The sequence below is a fragment of the Megalops cyprinoides genome, chromosome 24 (assembly GCF_013368585.1).
Source record: "Megalops cyprinoides isolate fMegCyp1 chromosome 24, fMegCyp1.pri, whole genome shotgun sequence".
NCBI classification, from domain to species: domain Eukaryota; kingdom Metazoa; phylum Chordata; class Actinopteri; order Elopiformes; family Megalopidae; genus Megalops; species Megalops cyprinoides.
In genome coordinates, this window is record NC_050606.1 from 22,670,859 (window position 1) to 22,695,607 (window position 24,749).

General features: G+C 44.8%; 1 protein-coding gene across 1 annotated transcript in view; it reads left to right on the top strand.

Annotated features, from left to right (window-relative positions):
- Nucleotides 1–3,496: 3,496 nt before the first annotated feature.
- Nucleotides 3,497–24,749, top strand: part of xirp1 (xin actin binding repeat containing 1) — a 48,019-nt gene continuing 26,766 nt past the window's right edge. Inside the window, exons 1-5 of the mRNA XM_036518739.1 lie at nucleotides 3,497–4,037; nucleotides 4,410–6,830; nucleotides 7,296–7,473; nucleotides 7,867–8,524; nucleotides 22,879–22,922. Coding sequence (XP_036374632.1) covers nucleotides 3,497–4,037; nucleotides 4,410–6,830; nucleotides 7,296–7,473; nucleotides 7,867–8,524; nucleotides 22,879–22,922 — 3,842 coding nt within the window. The remainder of the gene's footprint in view (nucleotides 4,038–4,409; nucleotides 6,831–7,295; nucleotides 7,474–7,866; nucleotides 8,525–22,878; nucleotides 22,923–24,749) is intronic.

A 24,749-nucleotide genomic window follows, 5' to 3' on the forward strand; every position in this document is an offset into this window, starting at 1 on the left:
TTGAGTCATACAGCTGCACATTTACCGATACAAATAAGGTATTTTCCCCCAATGCACAGCAACCGCATCTAGGCGATGAAAACTCAACCTTATGATTACAGTTCCTGTGGCCCAACCATTACGCCACTCTTCCAACGGAGAACATTCCCTTCACGTGTGGAAACATTGCCCTTCGCCCAGACCTACACAGCAAGACATAAGCATTGCAGACTTTAGCCTCAGGGTCATATTAATAACTAAATACACCGCGGGCTTGTATTTCAAAGACAAGTGAATCCAAGAAATCTCTGCGGATCCCGCACGGTGATCACTGGAGACTGACGCTGCTGCCTGTCTGCTGTTTTACACTGTAGAATTTCCTGAGGTGGAGGTCCTGTTATTAAACCGAGACATGCACATGTTTAGCGCCAGCCTAAAGAAGCCTGCGGGTATGCGCATTCTACCGTTTCATTATCACGGACAGGAAACATATTATATTTAACATTTGTTGTTGTGTTGGGTGTTGAGTGTTGAGTGCTCATGCTCGTGATCTGTAGATTTCACTGCATGCTACCAGGCACATCAGAGCACAGCATAAGGGCACTGACGCCATCTGTTAGGTGAATTTTGTACTTTTCACAAGTCGCCAAACGACGTCTCTTCTCTTCTCTTCTTCTGATGGGTAGATCACTCCAGAAGTGAGAATTATTAAATGTAATTAAAATGTCAAATCTGATCAATTGGGCAAAATGAGCTCACTTCACTTCACGCCAAAGGACCCGTTGGAACGTGAGTGATGAACCCACGGCTCTATAAAAACTCATTTACATTCGCAGGTTCTTTGCTGCTCAGCTTGGACTGCGATTCTCCGCTATTTATGTGAGCGGATTGAAAATAGCCGAGATGCTGCTCCTGAAGCTGCCCCGTCTGCCTGAAGCTCTATAAATAGCTGCTATCAGATATTGTTAATTCTCGAGGCATGCTCACTGATGCAGGATATTAGTATCGGTGGTATCACGGTTTCACAAAAAGACAAGCCTCAAGGTAGAGCTTGGAGGTTCATTTCCCACTGCTGGTGTCTGCACATCCTTTTGTGCAGTCTAGCTGCATTTCAGATTTTTCTCATCACATATTAGATCACAAATCCATCACATCTGGCTTTTGGCCAGATACCTCATGCCTGTGGTTTTTCTTTCCATCAAATGAGCACACAACACAGATTTTTTTTCAGTATGTATCGCAGGTATGACAACAGAATTTTTCTGTTATAGGGAATCACACACCCTCCACCCCCACCCCCCACACACCCACATCACCCACCCCCCTAGAATGAATCATGAAAGCCCTCTAGAACTTTTTCTTTCTCAAAATACCTGTTCATAAGGAAGAGCAACAACTGGCACAGGGAGGCTGTTTGATCATTTGTCTGCTGGATATACTGCAGGCTAATTACACACATTTCCACCTAAGGATGGCTGTGTTTCACTCTGAGAGCCAGCAATGAATTTCGCAGGCTTTGGAGTCTAACAGCTGCCGCAATGCTTATATATAAAACCTTCATGCACATTGCTTATAGCACTACACAAGTACCAAACAATTTGTAGTTCTAAATAAGGAAAATTGCACTTGTTTACATTTCATTGCAAAAACATATTGGCTGGATAAATGCATTGCATGACCTTATGTTTTTGCACGGTTGCATGAATCACAAGGAGCATGCAGTAAGTCGGGATTGAGAGTCACTTGAGAGTCACTTGATTTGTTCAATCAAGTAGAACAGAAGGTGGGCACTGCCCTCTAAGCTGTGCAGAGGCAGAGGCGCTATGATAAAATTAATATTGCAGGCAGCCAGCTGGGTAGCCTTACACCATACACAATGCAGCCTATATACGATTACCTGCACTGTAATAACAAAGGCTAGTTAGTTAGCACCGCATGGACCAGAGAGTGCGGCACTAAGATCTTTTTCAAAATCAACCGTGCAACTAGTGTCCTGCTTTATTAGTGTACAGCATGCAGGACCAGCAGCGCACAGCAAATGCCAAAATACATGTTTTCACTCCATTACTTCCACAATGGAGACTCCCACAGAGGCTTATTAAACATGTATACTGTGAATGACATTAGCATGTCTGTCATGCCGCCTGAAAATATAGTTAATATTATGTTTTAAGGTGTTAGTTTATCTCAGCTGTACAGTTTATTTGTGTACTCTGTAACCATAGCACCCACTAGTGCATTCTGGGAAACACAGGAAGTAGGAAGCAGTCATGCAGTGATCTGCTATATGCGATCTCGCAGTAGTCTCCAGCTTTCTTTCCTCGCCTTTCTTTTCTCCCTTCGGCTCAGGCAACGTCTGTGAGTATTTTATTGTGTAACATTGAGTTATAAGTTACAGTATTTATTGTTGTTCATCATTAAGGCAGCTAAGATGATAATTAGCATGAGCAAGCCTAGTTAGCTTCATTAGCCCCATTGTGTTAATATATGCTAGGCTTAGTTAGCTCTAGCTTGCTACGCTGTTGTTAGCATGGGAATTTAATTGTATTTTGTATACTGTGTTGCAGTTTCACAATATGCCAAGTAAAACTTCATGGAAATGAACCATCGGTCTCCTGGAGTTTCTTCGGTGTGTTTAAGCTGAGTGGAACCTAGTCCATGACAGTGAAAAGACGGCAATACAGCTAACGAGGGACGCAAAGATTGCCATTCTACGGAGCAACTCAGTAACAAGAGATAAGCGGCTAACACTACAGCTTCGAGTCAGCTTCATATTAGCTCCCTTCTCCTGATATTAAAAACGCAGTGAGTCACAATGTCACAACGTAGCAACAATACTAAAGAAAATGGAGATAATCAGCCTGAGGCTGTACGCTCAAGGAGCAGTCACTCATCTGGTTCATCGTCCAGCACAAAGATTAGCATGGCCATCGCCAAAGCAAAGGCAAAAGCCGAAGCAGCGCAAGCTAGAGCGGCACATTCACAAAAGGAAATTGAACTTAAAGTAGAGCAAGCACGTATTCAAGCCAATCTTGATGCGTTAAAGGATGAAAAAGAAAAGGATGCTGCCATAGCAGAAGCTAATACTCTCGTGGCCGGTTTACAAGATATGGGCTTTGAAGTACGCAGTGAGGCTAAAAGCCTGGTTCTCCAATCTGTCAAAGACGAGCGTATTGCGGCCTACGTGTGGGCACAAGCCAGCCTATGCAGCAGGGCTTTATCTGTTGAAAGAGGGAACGACAATGCTTCGCTAACCCTACATCCTCCACCTCTTCAACCAAACAACGTTATCCCCTCAACACCCCACCCACTCAATGCGAGTCAAACGCAAGCTGCTGCTCCTGCTGACATTAAGCCACACCAGCTTCCTCAGGCTTCGCAGACCAGTGGGGCACCGCCACAACAAAGCTTCAATCAGCCCCTTAACTTCTCTCCAGATCGTCAGCTTTGTGGAAGACGTCCGCAACAGAACTTCAAACAGGATCCCTCACCTCCTGCGCACCAGCCCGTTTACAGGATGTCTTATGGAGCTAGCCATGATGATTCTGCATCCACTGGAGACCTCATCAAATACCTTGCTCGCAACCACCTGGTGACGTCAGGCCTCACCACATATGATGACCAACCAATGAACTATTGGGCCTGGAAGTCATCGTTTCTAAATGCTATCGCCAATCTAGACATGTCCGCCGCAGAAGAACTCGACCTCCTCACCAGGTATCTGGGGAAAGAGTCGGCAGAACAAGTTAGGCGCATAAAAACAGTCAACATCAGAAATCCAGCCACTGGACTGTACATGGCATGGGGGCGCCTCGACGAAATATACGGCTCACCAGAGGCCGTCGAACAAGCTCTGTTCAACAAACTAGAAAACTTTCCAAAGGTTACAACAAAGGATCCACAGAGACTCAGGGAGTTAGCCGATCTCTTGTCAGAGCTACAAGCTGCCAAGGAAGACGGCTACCTCGCAGGCTTGTCGTACTTGGATACCTCCAGAGGAATTAGGCCTATCATTGAGAAACTCCCATACAACATACAAGAAAAGTGGCTTTACTTCGGTACAAGATACAAACAAGAACATTCTGTTAGTTTCCCACCTTTCTCCGTGTTGGTAAACTTCATTTCCTCAGAAGCAAGAGCTCGCACTGACCCAAGCTTCAACCTCTTCATGCAAGTTCCTGCAGAGAGGAAGAACAAGTGGGAAAGGCCCGCAAAGACATCCGTCTATGTTCACAAGACGCAGGTCTCAGGAGCTGCTAAAGCTGATTCTAAAGAAAGCACAGAACGAATCGATCCAAACAAACATTGCCCTCTGCATAAAAAGCCCCATCCTCTGAGGAAGTGCAGAGGCTTCCGTGAGAAGAGCATAAATGATCGCAAACAGCTTTTGAAAGAACATTACATCTGCTTTCGCTGTTGTTCCTCCACAGAGCATCTTGCAAAGAACTGCACCGCAGAGATAAAATGTACAGAGTGCGAGAGCACCGCTCATGTGACGGCACTTCACCCCTATCCACCTACCTGGAAATCTAAGTCGTCCCCTTCCACTTCAGAGGATGGCGGGGAGGAGGACAAAGCGGATAACCAGGAGGTCAAGTCGACGTGCACTCAAGTATGTGGTGAAGGATTGAGCGCCAGAGCATGTGCTAAGATCTGCCTCGTCAGTGTGTTCCCTAACGGACGCAGGGAAGAGTCCAAGAGAATGTACGCCATACTGGATGAGCAGAGCAATCGCTCCCTGGCACGGTCAGAGTTCTTTGAGGTCTTCAAGATCTCCGGGGGCTCTTACTCATATACACTCAAGACCTGTGCGGGACGTACAGAGACAGCGGGGAGGAGAGCCAGCGGTTACACTGTGGAGCCAGTGGATAAGAAAGTAAGCATTCCTCTGCCTATACTCCTCGAGTGCAACCAAATCCCTAATGCTCGCACTGAGATCCCTACGCCAGACGCAGCTTACCATCACGCCCATCTGAAGCACATCGCCGACAAGATTCCGCCTCTGGATCCGGACGCCAAAATACTCCTCCTACTGGGCAGAGACATCTTACGGGTCCACAAGGTCCGAGAGCAGATAAGTGGCCCAGGAGATGCACCGTTTGCTCAAAGGCTTGACCTAGGATGGGTCGTCGTCGGTGACGTGTGTCTTGGAGGTGCTCATAGACCACTCGAGGTGAGAAGTTACAAAACAGCCATCCTAGAGAGCGGTCGTGCGAGTCATCTTGAGCCATGCAACAACCACATCATAGTGAAAGAGGTATTTGGTCAAGCACCTAAACATCAACATTATCCAGCACCAACTTCCATCTGCAGCTCAACGACGCTCATTGGAGACTGCTTGGGGCAGACCGTCTTCGCTCGTACTCCAGACGACCACAGACTCGCCCCATCCATGGAAGATTTGGAGTTTCTGAGGATAATGGAAGCTGGGTGCTATCAGGACAGCTCCAAAAGCTGGGTTGCACCATTACCCTTCCGGTCGCCGAGACAGCGGCTGCCTAACAACAGGAAACAGGCGTTCGACCGTCTCGTCTCACTCCAGCGTTCATTGGAAAAACGACCACAGATGAAAGCTGACTTCCTAGAATTCATGGAGAAGATGCTCAAAAAGGCACACGCAGAAGTTGCACCGCCATTACAGCCTGAACAAGAGTGTTGGTATCTGCCCCTGTTCGGTGTGTATCATCCGAGGAAGCCGGATAAGATCCGTGTAGTCTTCGACAGCAGCGCTTCATGTGAGGGAGTATCGCTCAACGACGTTTTGCTCACCGGCCCTGACCTTAATAATAGCCTGCTAGGTGTCCTTATGAGGTTCAGGAAGGAGCAGGTGGCGATCACCGCTGACATCGAACACATGTTCCACTGCTTTGTCGTGAAGGAGGAACATCGTGATTTTCTCCGCTTCCTGTGGTATAGGAACAACGACCCTACCTCTGACATCGTGGACTACAGGATGCGGGTCCACCTTTTCGGGAACAGTCCCTCTCCTGCCGTTGCAGTGTACGGTTTGCGACGGGCAGCTAAGGAAGCCGAGGCTGACTATGGCAGTGACGCAAGAAGATTTGTTGATCGTGAGTTTTACGTTGACGACGCTTTAAAGTCCTTCAGCACAGAGGAAGAAGCCATCAGCGTTCTTGGGCGAGCGCAGAAGATGCTTGCAGCTTCTAACCTCAGGCTACACAAAATTGCTTCAAATCGACCTGCAGTCATCAAAGCATTCCCGTCCGAAGATCGATCTAAGGACGTCAACAGCCTAGATCTCTTCGTCGATGATTTGCCCATCCAACGCAGCCTTGGATTGTCCTGGGACATGCGTACAGACACCTTCATGTTTCAGATTGAGGACGACCACAAGCCGTTCACCCGCAGAGGGGTACTCTCAACTGTGAATAGCCTCTACGACCCGTTAGGGTTCCTCGCACCCATCACGGTTCATGGGAGACTGATACTCAGGGAACTTACCACGCAAGCAGAGGACTGGGACTCACCTCTTCCCAAGGACATGGAGATCGAGTGGACTCGATGGAAACAGTCACTCCAAGATCTAGAGGGTCTCCACATACCACGTCCTTATACGTCTTTCTCCACCTCAGGTGCTCTGAGAAGAGAACTCTGTGTCTTTGCAGACGCATCAGTCAAAGCAATAGCAGCTGTGGCCTACATCAAGGTGACAAGCCACCAAGAGCAGACTGAGATTGGCTTTGTCTTCGGGAAGACAAAGTTGGCCCCTCAGCCTGGTTTGACTATCCCGAGACTCGAGCTCTGTGCGGCAGTACTCGCCGTTGAGATCGCCGAGATGGTAGTCACAGAGATGGACACAGTATTTGACAACATCACCTACTACACAGATAGTAAGGTAGTATTGGGGTACATCCATAACCAGTCAAGAAGATTCTATGTCTACGTACACAACAGGATCCAGCGAATCCATCAATCACCTTGTTCTGGTCAGTGGAAGTACGTTCCAACGCACCTCAACCCAGCTGACATCGGGTCAAGAACCGTGACACCAGCTTTGCTTAGCAGCACAACTTGGCTCAAAGGACCAGCCTTTCTCCATGATGCATCTTTGCATTCATCTGAGCTTCAAGAGGCTTACAATCTAATTGACCCTGACACCGACACGGAAGTGCGTCCTCAGGTGGTGACAAGTCTCACTCAGGTTACCAGAGACGTCTTACACCCACAACGCTTTGAGCGTTTCTCTAAGTTCAGCACTCTCCTCACAGCCGTAGCGCACCTCATCCACATAGCTCGTTCCTTTGCCCACTCTACCCAAAAGGGGTGTCAGGGGTGGCACATCTGTCGTCCTACAGAGGAAGGGTTGCTAAGGGCCAAAGTGTGCATTGTGAAGAGCGTCCAGAATGAGTGCTACACAGAGGAGCTTAAGTGCATCAACTTGGGAGCCAACCTTCCATCCTCAAGCAGCCTGTGGAAATTGCACCCCACCACGGACCAAGATCAACTCCTGAGAGTAGGAGGCCGGATTGGACAGTCAGGTCTGAGCGTGAACGAGACTCACCCCATCATCGTTCCTGGCCGACATTATCTCGCAACCCTGCTTGTGTCACACTATCACGAAGCAGTGAAACACCAAGGGAGACATCTAACCGAAGGTGCCATTCGAGCTGCAGGGTTCTGGCTCGTGGGAGCTAAACGCTGCATCAGCAGTCTGCTTCACAGATGTATCACTTGTAGAAAGCTGAGGGGAAAGACCGAACATCAGCAGATGGCAGCCCTGCCAGCAGAACGGCTACAAGTAGCACCTCCTTTCACCTATGTAGGTGTCGACGTCTTTGGACCATGGGACATCGTCTCACGCCGCACAAGAGGAGGAGTCTCCAACTCTAAACGATGGGCTGTGATGTTCTCATGCATGTGTTCAAGGGCAGTTCACATCGAGGTAATTGAGACAATGAGTTCCGGCAGTTTCATCAACGCCTTAAGGAGGTTCTTTGCAGTCAGGGGCCCCGCAAAGCAGATCCGCTCTGACTGCGGAACTAACTTCATTGGCGCCTCCCATGAGCTGGAGATGGACAAGGCCAATCCAGGCTTCAACAGTGTGGAGAAATACCTGGATACACAGAGCTGCACCTGGGTATTTAACCCGCCCCACGCGTCCCATATGGGCGGCGCGTGGGAACGAATGATTGGCATCGCCCGCCACATTTTGGACTGCATGCTGCTTGAGCAAAGGAAGTCTCACCTGACACATGAGGTTCTGACCACTCTCATGGCCGAAGTAGCTGCAATCATGAATGCTAGACCGCTCATCCCTGTGTCATCGGATCCGGAATCGCCTCTCATCCTCACCCCAGCAATGCTCCTGACCCTTAAGACAGGGGCTGCACCACCTCCTCCGCCAGGCAGCTTTGAGGAAGCGGACCTCGTCAGAGAGGAGTGGAAGCGGGTTCAGGGCCTAGCAGACATGTTTTGGAACAAATGGAAACACGAATACCTCAAGACATTACAGCTTCGGCACAAGTGGCAAGGAAAACGGCCAAGCCTCCAGGAAGGAGACATCGTCCTCCTGAAAGACAATCAGGCAAAGAGAAATCAATGGCCTATGAGCATCATCACAAAAACCTTTCCAGGGGAAGATGGATTGGTTCGGAAAGTTGAAGTAGAAGTCGTCAAGGATGGAACCAGGAAGACTTTCTCCCGACCCGTTACAGAAGTGGTTCTTCTTTTTTCTCCAAAGACTGATTCTGTTAAGTAATGTGGGTTCTCTAAAGACCCCAAGCGGGGAGTGTCATGCCGCCTGAAAATATAGTTAATATTATGTTTTAAGGTGTTAGTTTATCTCAGCTGTACAGTTTATTTGTGTACTCTGTAACCATAGCACCCACTAGTGCATTCTGGGAAACACAGGAAGTAGGAAGCAGTCATGCAGTGATCTGCTATATGCGATCTCGCAGTAGTCTCCAGCTTTCTTTCCTCGCCTTTCTTTTCTCCCTTCGGCTCAGGCAACGTCTGTGAGTATTTTATTGTGTAACATTGAGTTATAAGTTACAGTATTTATTGTTGTTCATCATTAAGGCAGCTAAGATGATAATTAGCATGAGCAAGCCTAGTTAGCTTCATTAGCCCCATTGTGTTAATATATGCTAGGCTTAGTTAGCTCTAGCTTGCTACGCTGTTGTTAGCATGGGAATTTAATTGTATTTTGTATACTGTGTTGCAGTTTCACAATATGCCAAGTAAAACTTCATGGAAATGAACCATCGGTCTCCTGGAGTTTCTTCGGTGTGTTTAAGCTGAGTGGAACCTAGTCCATGACAATGTCTCTTTAATTAAATCACTGCATGACTGCAGCTGTTTGAAAGCAATTATATTTCATGAAGTCATTTACGGCATGGGGGAGCTCTGAAATGGGTGTAAAATGGAAATGCCCGAGGTGAGGGTGAACACTGGCTGTCTGAACTGGGAGCAGATGTGGACACACCGGCTTTCAGACTGTAGCTCTGGCATCAGTTTGAATGGACACTATGAATCCCATCTGAATGGGACAATCATAGTGTCCTTCCTGCCTGGTAATGTCAAGGTCTTAAATAGGTACAGTGTGTAACAGTTAGTCTGTAATTCATTATTATTATTGTTTTTAAAGATAACATTACTGTTACTATTGTTAGTACTAGTAATATTTCAACAGCTGTAGGATTCGTGTAAATTAAGCATATACAAGGCATTGTATGAAAAATACAAAAAGTACAATACAAGTTTGTATAAAGAGAAAAAACATGGACTTACATTGACCAATAGGTAGTATGTGAAAAGATTTGTATAATTATAGGCCAAAGGAAATGTTTAATCTAATTGCACTTGGCCCTGATGCAAGTATTACTTTGCTCAATTCTTACATTACTACAAAATGAAAATGAAACTTAAATTTGTTAAAAACATATAATCAAACAGACATATATTAAAACATATGTTCATATAAAAATTCTCCAAAAATTAATTTGCATTGACAGGAGTGGAAGGTTTCAATTTGCATTCGTAATCTCTTAGATTCACCTGCATTTGCTTTCATATTCATTTGCTGAACATCCAACAAACAGTTGCATCATTAAACAGCTGAATGTGCAATAAATGTATTTATATGCTTTTTTAATTTTTTGTCAAATGGCTTAGCAGCAGAGGTAAAGTAGAAAAAAGTGTTTGATGTGAAAAATGCATCCAATACTAAAAATGCTTTTAGATTGTCTGTCTGGACATCCCAGAGGGGAAATCCCCTTAAATGAAATAATTTAGCACATCAGCACATCTGATAATCCACAGATAAATATTAAAATATGATGAAATATTCATTGCATTCATTCTAACAATGGAAAATAGTTCAGAGATGATTTCACTCAATGCACCCTGGGAACATCATATGAGTCTATCCCTATTATTGACATAGCCATTATCACCAGGAGAGACAGATATTAGAACATTGCTGCTGAATGCATTACCCTTGTACAGGTATGTTAACTAGACTTTACAATGTGTAATTCCTGTGCAACAGACACCATGTGACAAAATTATTCCAGATTCATCTGGGTGATCACATTTAAATGATGTTGTAAATCTGTTTTTCTGGATCACGCTCCATGCCAGATTAAGTATCTTCATAATCATTCTAACACTAAGCAAACACTGAAGACTTCTTCATTGTTCACTTCTACCAGCAAGGCTTGTTCAACTATTTTTAACCATGGTGCAGGAGGGCCCTGCAGAAGGCGTGTGTGATTTGCATTCTTGTGGTATGGACACATGCAGCATCTGTGACAGCACGGTACTGAGAGAATCCTTGTCAGAATGCTGCCACCTAGAGGCATGGACTGGTCAGGGCAGGTGGTAGGAGTGTGCAGGTGTGCACACACGTGCTAGCAAACATGCACATGCACAAACACAAGTACAGACACAGGCATGTACACATGCTTGTACCCCACCCCCACCCCCCACACACACACACACGCACACACATGCACTCATACATTTGCAACTTGCAAATGTCACTACAGCTGGAGGCCCAAAAACAGACATCCCCAGCCCCTCCCCCACACGGTACCCACCACAGATGTGAACCCTTCCCAGCCACCCCGGGTCTCAGTGAAAACACATTACCTTCAGCCAGCCCAAAGAGGCCTGCCAAACTGCAGAAACAGAGTGTGCATGGCTTTATGCACAACATGTTATCATGTTATGCACTGTGGATGTCTGTATGTACAGTACTACATATGAATTTTGTTTTGTTCTCTTAGCTGTCAATTATTACAACTACCAATTCTGAAACATTGTATTTATGTTATTTGTTTCCAAAGTGCATGTGCTTGAGAAACATGCAGATCTCCTAGCTGCGTGTAGAAGGGTAGGGTGATTAGAGACAGACACAGCTGCTGCAGGCACAGAGGAGACTTGCAGTTTCGCAGCCAGCACTGCAGCAGGTCTCACCAGGAAGTGCCTGGCTGGCCCCAGCACTCAGCTCCACAACAGACTGACCACACGTGTGCAACGTGCGCACACACACCTGCAGGCACATTTCTGACAGGCTGAGCAGAGCGGAGGGGCGGAGCAACAAAGCAAGGCCCAGCGCACGAGTCCTGCTCTTAAAGGGACAGGCACGAAGAACACTGAAACTTCTGTATACACACACCCATACTACATACACACACACAAACACACACACATACTCAAACACACACACCAATACTACATATACAGACACACACATACACACATACACTCCCACACACTCACACCCCCACACTACAGACACACACACACACACACACACACACACACACACACACACACACCCATACTACATACACACATACTCAAACACACACACAAACACACAACATGCACATACACACACACAACATACACATACACACACACACACACACACATACACACACACACACAGATACACATACCCTACCATTATACTTTTCACCATTGACATCATAGGAAAACAATGTCCCTTTCTCCCAACCACACTTTGCTGAGGGGAGGAAATGATCGTGTTTTCTCAGACTTGTCCAGGTCCCTTTGGTTTGAGTAGGAATTTGGTTCCTCACATCTGGAATGTGTTTCGCTACCACATCAATAGCGCAAGTGCAAGCCGTCTGACATGACCATCACACACACACAATGCTCATCTGCCGGGCAGTGATTCAGAGGGACTCTGCACCCCTCACAACATCAGCCCCGCCTTCCTCTCAAACAGGAAAGCAGGTCAGGTCAGAGGTCAGAGGTCAACCATCACCCAGAATTCCACATGACAAGCATCTCGTGGTAACACGCATTTCTACGGTGACAGACTGTAAGATCATGTTAAAGGTTTTAGTGTCACAAGACAAGGTTCTGCCCTCATTTGGAGGCATTTGACATTGAAGGTCCTGCAGGGAAAAGAGAATGACCACAGCGTCAATGTGTCTGCACTTTTGATACCCACTCTGCCGCAATAACACAATTAGCTTCACTGCTTGATAGTAATCAGCTACAGTCTGTCTAAAAGTATCATCTATCCTGATGAGTGGGCTGTTTCCACAGTTTCCTGTTGTTTTGAGCCTTTAGAGAAGTTGCCTCTTGCCTGCTTAAAACCTGCTGTGTTATTGACCTAAATGCCTTCATGTCTAAATCATTCAGGTTGTAAGTACAACATATGTTAATTTGTATGTGTAGAAAGGGCATGTGTCTTGACGTGGTACTGGTCTATCAAGTGTAAAGCATTGTCTTAGTAAGTCAGTTTCATTCCCAACAGGTGTGCACATGCAAGGTGAGTTCCAGACAATGGCTAAGAAGGTTTCGTTTCATTTACTCTCACTTATAAGCCTTCAACTCTAAGGCAGGCAGTTATCTCCCTCCTCTCTCTGAAGCAGAGACACTCAGCCCGGCACCAGGGAGGTTGTAGTGTCAGAGGGCCTTTGCCTCAGCTTGGTACTTAACTAGCTGATTTGACTAATCGTGGTGGTGAATGAGGCAGTTTATCCTCCCTCCCCATGTGCGGGAGGACTAAGCTCCTCCGCTGTAAAGCGTGTGGTGGTTGGTGACAGACAGGACGCCGCAGGCAGCAAGGTTGCACATCCCCCCTCCCCCCGCTGCGTCTGGCAGGACAGGGTAGAGGAAGGAAGCGCCGCACAGTGACTGCAGCGTGCTGATAATCGCATCACTGCCGACACATCTGCCGAAGATTAATGCTACACGAGGGCTTCCCACACCCCGCTCCATTCCCAAACACCATTACTGCTGATCTGTGAGGCCATTCCGCCAAGTACTGTTGCCAGACCAGATTTACCTGCCAACACCTTCAAGTTACCTTAGGAGGGTCAGTGTGTGTGTGTGCGTGCATGTGTGTGTGTGTGTGTCTGAGGGGGTGTAGCTACTTTTATGCATATTTATTTATAGGTCATTATAGGTTATTTATTTACCAAAAACATCAGCAGGAAAAAGACTCATGCTCCCAGTTTTCAGTTGACAGCCTGAGACATAGCTGGTGAGTCTCAGACTAGGAAAAAGAATCACAGAAAGTGTATTCTGGGTGCAAAATGTGGCAATGGCAGATGCACTAATATAGCTGCAGAGAACCATTGTGTAAATATATCGGAACATTCAACCATCGTTCACGACCTTTTGTATGTTTACAGCACGATAGCAAAACCACTAATCACTTTGTGAGTCGCGCTGCCATAGTTCATACAAGTAACGCGTGAGTGTGATGACATCAATACAGCATGGTCAGTGCGTGAGCTGAGAGTCGAGACACTGCCGAGATGAGCTAGCCGATTTATGTGTACTCCTTTGCTCTGAAGAGTGAGTCACTTCTACTATAGCAACCGTTTTGTGATGCAGCCCTAATTCTGACAAGAAAAAAAAAGAAACAGTGTCACGCACTGCCTGGGTCTTTTCAGGCGACAATGACACCACGGCGTGCGATCGCGTCACACTGCTATTTTCAAAAGGCAGTGAGCCACCGTCTCGAGAGCTCACTATTACCAGAGCCGTGTACTATTACTCATTCCGCTCACAGCCTGTCCGCCGCGTCCCCTGGGTTACCGTGGTGACAGCGCCGCGCGTGGTGTCGGGCCACTGTTAACGTAGCCAGCACGCACTGGCTTACTCGCTCCGTATGTCATCCGTTGATTTTGTATTCGTATTGTAAATTGGCCTTTGCTCTCTCCACTCAGTCCATTACTAATATGAAACCATTATTTTTTTTAATTCGCATTATTGTACGTCTTCAGTTTAATTGTAAACGTTTCAGCTTAATTGTTATTGTTCTGAGCGGTGTGAATTTCTGCAAAGAATGACTACACCACTTTATAATGCTTTGCAGGTGGGTTTAAAAACCTACGCTGCGATTATGTCGATAACGTTAGCCAGTGCTATAGTTATGAACAAAGTTTTTAAGAACTGCCACAGCAAGCTCAGAAACAAATCATTTCTTCCTTGTACCATGGTCAATAGTTTCAAAAAGGTTCGTCCCATATATCAATACATTTGACTTGTACTGTTCACAGACAAAAACACATTACAAACACATAGCGCTGTTTGCTAGTAAAATACCAATGTAGTGGTGACAGGAGCCAAAATTAGAACTGCTTGTTGCTCTTAAAAATAAAAGGTTTCTCAGATAAAAAATGTAAAAGCTTATAGGCTACCTTAAGCTTTCTTCGAGTAAACAGGAGTGCTTTTGGAAAGTAAACTATTATTTTTCATAAACCACTATTTCTCTTAGCTGAGATCAGAACCGACTTCGCAACCGCACTGATACAGTAACGGGAATGTCTTCCAGCTCGCACTTTACGGAAGGAGTCGTAGTCTATAGATTTGGCTCCCTCTACTGGTGTTTAGTCGAAATTACACTTAGTAATTCCTCAAATCGTCGAAAATTTAGGTCAGGCTATCAGCAGTGGTCTTTGTCGTAAACTTTATGATTCAATTACCTGTTCAGCATTTTCTCCTCTAACATAGTATTTTTCATTTTTCAAATCCCCCTTTCCACCTACTAGCCCCAAATCTGCAATGAAATGCTATGCTATGCTATTTATTGTTGTTGCAATGTTACATTACTGTCATTTAGCAGACGCTCTTACCCACAGCGACAGGACTTACCAGAGAGGTTTTTTCTTTCATCAATGTGGCTTATTAAATAATACATATATTATGTGTGTGTGTGTGTGTGTGTGTGTGTGAAATAATAATTATTGCAGTAACATCACAGTAACAGTAAGATCACAGATGTGAACATGGGTGACCCTCTTTTCGTTGGAAATAGGCTGTTTCTGGTTTTTGGTGCTGTTGATGTTAGTGGGTTCTGGCGACTGAGGAACACAACCCCCCCTTCCTAAATCTCCATCTCCAAAGCCAACACCAAGCAGATCATTTTAAAAGTTAAACAGAATGTAAGGGTTGCTTAGCAATCCAAAACTAGCCAGACTCCCCAGTGATAGTTTCCCCTGCAATCCATCATTTTAGGTGCCTTTGTATTGGAACTAAACCCTCAATAGGCAGGATCATGGTCCTGTGAGGCCCCTGGGCACATGACTTTTGGAGGCCCCCCGCCCGCTTTCCTATATTGGAGTCAGCCCGGGGGCCCTAGTGGTCAGCTCACTCTTTAAATGCCAAGGGGCCTGGGGGCCCTCACACTGTAAGGGTTGAGGGGCCCAGGGTCCCTAGTGGTCAGCTTACGTTTTAAACACCAAGGGGTCTAGGGGTCCTCACATTGTAAGCACTGAGGGGTCTGGGGGGCCCAAGTGGTTAGCTCACGCTATAAGCACTCAGGGGCCTAGTGGTCAGCTTGTGCTGTGCACACTGAGGGCCATGGCATTCAACTTCCTTCGGAAGTCTTGGGCCACGATCCGCGCGTGGCCTGAGGCTTGGAGGCCCCCTGGCAGTCCGAGGCTCTGGGTCACTGGCCCCACTGGCCCGGTCCATAATCCAGCCTTGTCAATGAATTAGGCTGCCTTAGAGAGAGTTATGCTGTCTCTACGTGATGTGTGCGCGATCCTCATTCGGGAGATGCACGAAAGTATAAAAACAGCTGGTGGGGTTCCTGGCACGCGAGCGCACTTTGTATACAGCTGTCCGAGCGCACACTCACAATAAGTCGGTGTTCCTCTTTTGTTTTGCCTCGCATGCAGAGGAGGCTATACACAGCCGTCTCATGAGAGAATGAGAGCGAGACCCCTCGTGCCTTCGGCACATTCCTTGCCTAGGAGTCACACTCCTCCGTACCAGCCCTTTATTAATCACGGCTGACAGCCACGCAACAGCGTAAGGGGCGCCCGCAGTCCCGGGCCACAGTTGTCTAGAACTAACAATGACGGCGAATTCAGTGAAGGGGCTCCTCTTTAGCTACTCCCTTTGATCCCACTGCTGCCTGCCTTGGGAACTCTTAGCGAGGGTGCATGCATATATGTGCATGTGTCTGAGTGCGTGTGTGCATGTGCAAGTGCATGTGTGTGCGTGCATGTACACGTGAATGTGTGTGTAAGTTGGGGGGTGGCAGTGCTCTGTTTACGGCTCTTTAAATTGGCAATTAAAACGCAAAACCCCATTCAAAAGAAGTGATTTGTTTCACAGAAAGTTAAATAAAATAAGAGTCCCAATGGCATAAACTGTGGGTAAATCGTGACACAAGCAGATGGTGTATGAGCACGTTGTTGTTCTGCATTTTTGTGGCTTTGAGGAATACTGTTGCTATTGTCTGCGTGCCAGGCATGGTAATACCCCCATGATGAAAAACCCCCTGTTTTAGTGTTCTGGAAATTGTAGACAATTGCCAAGGGCAAATTTTACTGGAGAAGTATGAATCCACTTCGTCATCAGTGTAAAATAGTACCTTTAAAACGGGTGTTCTCTCCTGTAGAGAAGAATACAGATAATAAACTTTAATCTTGTTTGATGACAAACCAGTATAGGCCAATGAAAAAATGGATATATTTAAATAATTTATAGGCCTTTATATATAATGACTGTATATTTAGAATAGAGTATATTTAGTTACATTAACTGATCCCCATTGACTATAAAGCATAATATATATTAAACTACTTTCAAATTGTTAAATGTTGTATAATATATGTACTGAATTCAAAACAGAATACCAGTAATAGTTTAATTTTGATTTGAAAAATCAATGGGCTGTTTGATACGATACTGAGAATAGCCTACTGCATTCTCCCACCTACAGTCAGCTGATTCTGTCTGTGTATTCCAAGAGAAATGAGTCCATTCTGTTTTTTTGTGATATATTATATTATATCAACAGTAATCATACAAAATGTTATGCATACACAATATTATGTTAACGGACTGGCTAGCTAATACTACTGGTTTAATCAATTCCCGCTGCCTCTGTCAGAGCTGGTGTCATGTTCGTGCGCACGCGCACTGTAATGACGCACATTTTGATGCAGTTTGATGCAGATTAATGATGATAAACTGCAGTTTGATGCAGATTAATGATGCACCCCCGAAGCCAGCTATAGGGCGCCGAGGTCTGGACCTCTGTAATTTTTTTCCCTCTCAGGCTGACGTTTTGCATTATATGTGTGTGTGAATGAACATGATTTTATTTTGTGAACGAAAGTGTTTAAATTCCCCTGCCGACGCATCTATTAGGCTAATGTTAGAGCATAGCCTAGGCAGAACAGTCAACAAATCTGAACAAATTCTCTGTAGGCCCTATGGTTGTATCGATCCACCAAATAAGACTTATTTCAGCCAATTAGAACTTATTCCTCAGTGATAAGCAGTGTTTCTGTCCCATATGATAGTCGGAGGAATAAGAACAACGAGAGCCTACCAGCAGAGAGTAACATTTTAGTGTCTACTAACTAGTGTGTCCTCTTTTTTGAAAACCAAAATATGGTCACCCTACATAAATGTTAACGTTACATATTTACCATGCTCACATATCTGTTGAACCGGTCCTTTCACTACCTGTGGTGTGACCAAGTCAGGAAGCCTTTTAAGAGGTTTACTTTCTCTTTCACAGAGAGTAACAAAGATGACAGTAACAAAGATGATACCATTACATCTCCCCCCTCTTTAAGCTAAAAGATTTTCTAACATAACTTTTGCAGTTCAAACAATAATGAACAACCACAATCCTCAAATTCTAACAATCTCACTCATTAACAAGTGTACCCACTTCCATCTTTCAATGTATACCTTTTTTTAGCAAACATGCCATCTTTACAAAACACCATTCAACAAAATAAAAGGTATAGTATGACAATTCTTGCCTTCAACTCAATATTACATAACAACATCAGTTTATACCACAACATTTGTTCTGAACGTGGTGGTGTTGTGGTTATGCTTTTTTTAGATTTTGTTCAATGTGTGAGGTTATGCACTTATCTCACAAAGTCTTTCAGGTGAGCAGGAGAATGTCTTCCTCTCTCGGATCGTCTCAAGGTTGTAGTCTCAGGCTTTGGGTGTTGCCCTGGACCCTTTTCAGGAACAGTCTGTTCAGTTGCTTTTGACTCGGCCTCCACGGGAGAATCCTTGGAGCAGTCAGGGCCACTGAACCCTCAGGACTGTTTGACACTGTTTCTAGGACGCCTTCTGGTTCCAGGTGCAGAGGTTCCCTGGTGTAACTTGCTCTTATCTGATCCACATGTCTGCGCAGGCTTTGACTGTTACCAACGACCACGCTGTATGACACTGGACCTGTACAACTGCTAACAACTGCAGGAACCCACTTTGGACCATAACTGTAGTTTCGGATGAACACTTCATCACCAGGTTGGAAATTTCTCAGTTTGCTGCCTTGATCATGGATTTGTTTCTGCCGCAATTGCTTCTCTTGAATCTTTGCTTTCAGGTCAGGTATCAAAAGGTGAAAGGTTGATCTTAGTTTTCTGGACATGAACATCTCTGCTGGAGAATTTCCAGTGGTGGAGTGAGGGGTAATTCGGTAATTGAACAGGAATCAGGAGAGCTTTGTTTCTATCTTCTCGCCTGCCGTTTTCTCTAGTCCCTCCTTTAAAGTTTGCACAGCTCTCTCTGTCAATCCATTTGATGAGGGATGGTATGGCGCAGATGTGAAATGCCGACCACCATTTTGCTTCAAGAACTCTGCACTAGTGAAGCATGCTCCATTATCTGTGATGAGACATTCGGGTATTCCATGTGTGCTGAAACTTTGCCTTGGTTTCTCAATGGTTGCTTGGGAAGTGGATGAGTTCATGGTATAAGCTTCCATCCATTTTGAATGTGCATCCACAATCACTAAGAACATCTTCCCTAGGAAAGGGCCTGCATAGTCCACGTGTAGTCTAGACCATGGTCTCTCAGGCCACTCCCACGGGTGAAGCAGAGCGGAGGGTGGGCACTTTGCAATCTTTTGGCACTCCCCACAACAGCTCACTCTTTCTCCATCTCTTTGTCCATTCTTGGCCACCATACATACGATCTTGCCAATCCCTTCATCTTGGACATTCCGGCATGTGTGCAATGTAGCTGTCTCAACAGGGTTGTTGGTCCTTGTGGAGGTATGATCACTCTTGCACCCCAGAAGACACAGCCATCTCTTACCCCTTTTCCACCAATGTGAACTATGTGCTAGTTCTGGGTTTGTGCTAGTGCCAGTTTGGAGTTGCTTCAACTTGCAAACCTTCTAAGAATGGGTTTGCTTTTGCATGGGCAGAGAGCCACCATAGAACCACGTCATTATGTCACTGTATACATCTCTGCTTTCCCGCTAGCACCAAGCTAGCAGTGGTGGCTGGTGAGCTGGAAACAGCGGAAGCCCAAACACTACCTTTAATTCTATCATTACTTTCAACCTGTTCCCCTTTATCCTCCTTGATTAACAATAAAACAAATAAGTCACAGAATAGTCGACACCAATCTCAAGAATAGAGTAAATGATTATGCTCGCGAAACAGCGCAGATTGTCTATAGTTTGTGTGCTTGCGAAAGCTACAACGTGAGATTAATTAACAATTTATCAATTTAAATTACGTTAAATGCTCATGACACATCACAGCTTTTGTGAGGTCTGTGTTCTAAACGTACTTGTTCATTGCACTCAACCTAGCCTAAAAGTTTATTCTCAGTAATTTAAATCAATTTCACTAAATTTAGCTCCGCTCTGAAATTTGAATTTTGTAACACAAGAAAGCTATAATGCAACACATTTAAGAGAAAGCCTTGGGATTAGTTGCCACTTAATTATTCAAATTGCCATCCTTGTTAAACAATCTCATGCTGTAGCTTTCGCAATAGCACGCAAATTTCAGACAATCTGCAGTGCTTCGCAAGCATAATGTTCCCGCCACTTCAAGCTAGGGGGAACAACAGCAATAAAAACAAAGGAACAGTGCTTTAAAAAACAAACTTGTCCACTACACTTTATAGAATTTTAGCCTTTTGTGAAGCCAAATGTTAAGTAACATTGTTAGGTGAGTCCCTGTGACTATGATGTCATCTAGGTACACTGCTACCTGTAGCACTCCTTGTAGCAGGCTCTCAATTCTCCTTTGAAATCTGGTGCCGAGGAAACCCCATATGGTAAGCGACTATACGTAAAAAGTCCTTTATGCGTGTTTATGGTCATGATTTCTGGGACTGCTCATCCAACGTGATCTGTTGGTTTGCATGACTCATATCTAATTTGGAAAATTTCTGTCCTCCTGACAGCACTGCAAACAAATCTTCCAGCTTGGGGATTGGGGATACTGCTCTAGTGAAGCCACTTGGTTAACTGTCAACTTAACTGTCTCCACACAACCTGACGGTGCCATCCGGCTTCAAAATGGGAACTACTGGAGCTGCCCGTTCTGAGTATTTAAGAGGTGTGATGATGCCCTCTTTCAACAATGTATCAATTTCTTCCTCCACCTTCGCTCACATGGCATAGGGCCGTGTTTCCCAACCCTGCTCCTGGAGGCACACTGTCCTGCATATCTTCTATGTATCCTTGCTGCTTGACAAAATCAGGTGTGCTCAGCTAATCAAAAGTGCCACTGATGAGTTCAGTTAGGTAGGTAGAGCAGGGATAGATAGAAGATATGCAGGACGGTGTGCCTTCAGGAGCAGGGTTGGGAAACGCTGGCATAGGGGACCGATCGGTGTCTATAAAACTTTGGGGTGGCATTTTCTGCAACGTGAACGATCACAGAGTTGCCCTTCAATGTGCCCGATTCTTCTTTAAAGACTGAGACATGTCTCTGGAGTACCTGCTGCAGTGTAACTGAATCACTATGGGTATACTTTATTTCTGCCCAATTTATCTGAATTTCCTCCAGCCAGTTCTTGCCGAGCAAATTTGGCCCTGTACCGTCAACCACCACTATTGGCAAAGTAACATAAGGCATAAGTAACTTTGACACAACCTACTCCCAAATTGTGGATTTGCTCCCCCGTGTAGCTTTTTAGACACATATCAGTTTTGTCTAACTTTGGGCTGACATTGGTCTTGCATATTGTCTTGTACTCCAATTCATTTATGACTGTGACACTACTTCCAGTGTCTAGCTCAAATTTGACTGGATGCCCTTCAATTTCCATGTCGACCTGAAACGGCTTCACTCTCTTTGTGCTTGAGGCCATTACACTGTTGAGAGAATAGGTCAGCTCTGTCTCATCTTCTTTTTTGTCTACAGTTACGCTATGTGCTCTGTGATTTTTAGATTTTTAGAGAAGGCATGCTCTCTCTTACTCTCATTTGTTTTTCAGGTTCTGCATGCTCTCGCTATGTGGCCCATTTTTCCGCACTATGGCACTTCTCGTTCTTGAATTTACATACTGTTGCAGCATGTCCCTTGCCTTTGCACCTGTAGCACTCGACAAGTTTCTCCTGCTCCATTTTCTTACTCCCGCATGAGCTTTTACTCTGTTCATGAACTTTATTGCATGTCATGGCTGCTGACTTCTCTTGTATATCTTGTGCATTTTTAGTTGCGGTTTCCATGGCCAACACAATTTTCATAGCATTCTCAAAAGTTAAGTTTGCTTCCAACAACAGCCGTCTTTGGATCCGGTCATCATTTATGCCACACACTGATCGATCTCGAAGCCTTTGCTCTAGAGTAGCTCCTTAATTACAATCATGAGCAAGCTTTCTCAGTTCCTCTATGTACTCAGTTAAGGTTTCTATGGGCTTACTGGAGAGAGAGTCGAACTTAAATCTTTGCACGATCTCACTAGGTCTCGGGTTAAAATGGTTTTGGTCATATTTGGCCAAATGTCGTATTTTTGGTCACTGGGTTTTGCGGGGCGCAGGAGGTTTCTCATGAGTCTATAAGTCAGCTCTCCCACTGCACTGATGAAAATAGCTCTCTTCTTATCAACATCGTCAATTTCATTATCAATGACAAACTGTTCCATAATTTCACAACATTCGTCCCAGGTCTGTAACTTGGAATCAAATGTCGACAGAGTCCCAATAGTATCCATTTTCTTTCCCTCCTCCTTTTCTTTCTTCCTTGAAAGAACCCGAAGTTAACTACCTAGCGTGTCCACCAGCGTTTTATCCTACCCTCACTCTCTGCGCAAAAAATCTGACTGCATCTACAGTTTATCTCATCGCCGATTTTATGTAGTGTCTTAAGAGAGATGACGGAGTCAGGAAGCCTTTTAAGAGGTTTACTTTCTCTTTCACAGGGAGTAACAAAGATGACAGGCTGTACTTATGCATCCATATCTCTAACACACTGATTCTCAATCCTGCTCCTGGAGCTCCCCTGCTCTGCACGTTTTCCATCTTTCCCTGCTCTACCTACCTGGCTGAACTCATCAGTGGCGCTTTTGACTAGCTGAGCACACCTGATTTAATCACTAATTTCAATCAGGTGTGTTTGGAGTAAGGATAGATAGAAGATATGTAGGACAGGGGGGCTCCAGGAGTACGATTGAGAAACACTGCAAGTCTCACTTTTTCTCTTTTAGGATTACATCAAAATCAATGCAGCTCTGACCAGCGACTACTCCAGGTAAGGCATTTTACATACTCATGTTCACGATATTTCAAGTTAAACATTATCAAGCTAGCTAGCTAATTAGCTAGCGTTAGGTAATGTAATCTAATGTTAGCTAGCTAGTTAGCTAGGCTTGCTAGTTAATGCTCACTGTTATCAAATGTTAAATATAATACTGCATTGTATAGTTTACTAACTGACAAAAAATGATTCAGGAAGAGCCTGCCTACAAGTTTTATAAAAACTGTGTTTGCTGAGGAAAGAGTGGGAGAAAGAGTGGTAGCAGGCGGCAATCGTCAATAGTATTGGCGGCGCCAAGGCAGTGGGGGCCCCCATATCAAATTTTGCTTAGGTCCCCATAAAGGCTTGGGCCGGCACTGAGGTAAGAAGATGCAGAATATATTATGGTTACTACATTGGAATTAAATTTCCCTTCCCCGTGGACTCGGCAGAAAAGCTGCAGAACAAGCTTTTCTTGTGGTCAATTACCAGCGTAGCTTTAAAGAAATTAGTAGTTAAGGAGGTTAATTTTTTAACAGCCACATGTACTTTGCATGCGTTGTGTGGATTGGGTTTCTAAATTAACCTTTTATGTTCCAAAATCTGGAGGTGACTTCACAGAACTTAGAAAAGAACAAAAAGGATAAATTCAGAGTGTAGACTTAACAAAAAGATTTATGTTTGTAACAGTATCCTTTTGCACAATATTGCAGAATGCAATCTTTAATGATTAATCATAAGGTTACTGATCATTGTGGCACATATGCTGATAGCTCATTCTTTAACTTCCATTGTGGAAGTAAAGGCATGTACCATTGTGTTTCACATTTTATAAAGGACTAAGGTACATGTCACTTAATTGATATCCCACCTTAATTGACCTTCAGTTTATACCTATTACAGGAACACCCAGAGCAGCTGGCCGTGAAAAACATGCTCTCAGTTATAGCTTGATGTTCATCATTGGTTGTGTTATGGTTACAGTTGGTAGCAGTGTTGTGAAACTGCTGGGAAATGGAGTGTGTGATTCTGGGTTGGTATAAACACTGGCAGCATTGTGCATTTTCTCAGACAAGATCACCTTAGTAACTGAACTTAGATGGTGATGGGTTTATGCCACCATGGTTGTTCCCTGGAGGAGGAGACATAACCTCAGCCTCAGCTGCTTTGGTACAGGAAATACAGAGCTGCACAGCTGGGTAAGATCCAAGTTGGGCAACTGGCCTCAGATAAAGGTCTCTGCTAAGCAACCATACAGTGAAAATGATAGTAATTCTTTATCAACTGAGTCTGAACAAGGATGAGCAGGATACTAATTAACATTCAGCTCTAGTCAGAATATTAAAGATGAGTTATGAAACTTTGTTTATGACGAATAGTAGTCAGTAGTCACACAGATGCAACAGACTGACCATGTCAACAGGCCTCTCTGTAAATAACCTTTGCATGTTCTCTGTTCATTAATATCTCCTCTCTTCACGTTTCACCATGAATTTTCACAGTAACTCCCTGATTTATTCACCTCACAGATACTGGTCACATGTGCTCTTCCACTGAGAACTGTGATGTTCAAATGTATTTGTTTATGAAGGTTGTTAGATGGGATATTTTCCCATGCATTGTATGTCAGTGAAAACATTCATTATAAATAAGGAAGACAAGGCAAAGTGTGACACTGTGGCTGCTGCTCTAGCACTGACACATCCATTGTGTGATTTATCACACTCCCAGAGGATCAGTATGCCTGTCTGTCCCATCCATCACTCCTTGTGTTCTCTCTCTCTCTCACTCTCTCTCTCTTTCTGCGCTATAACTCACTGGATCTCTATCTCTCTCTGCTCT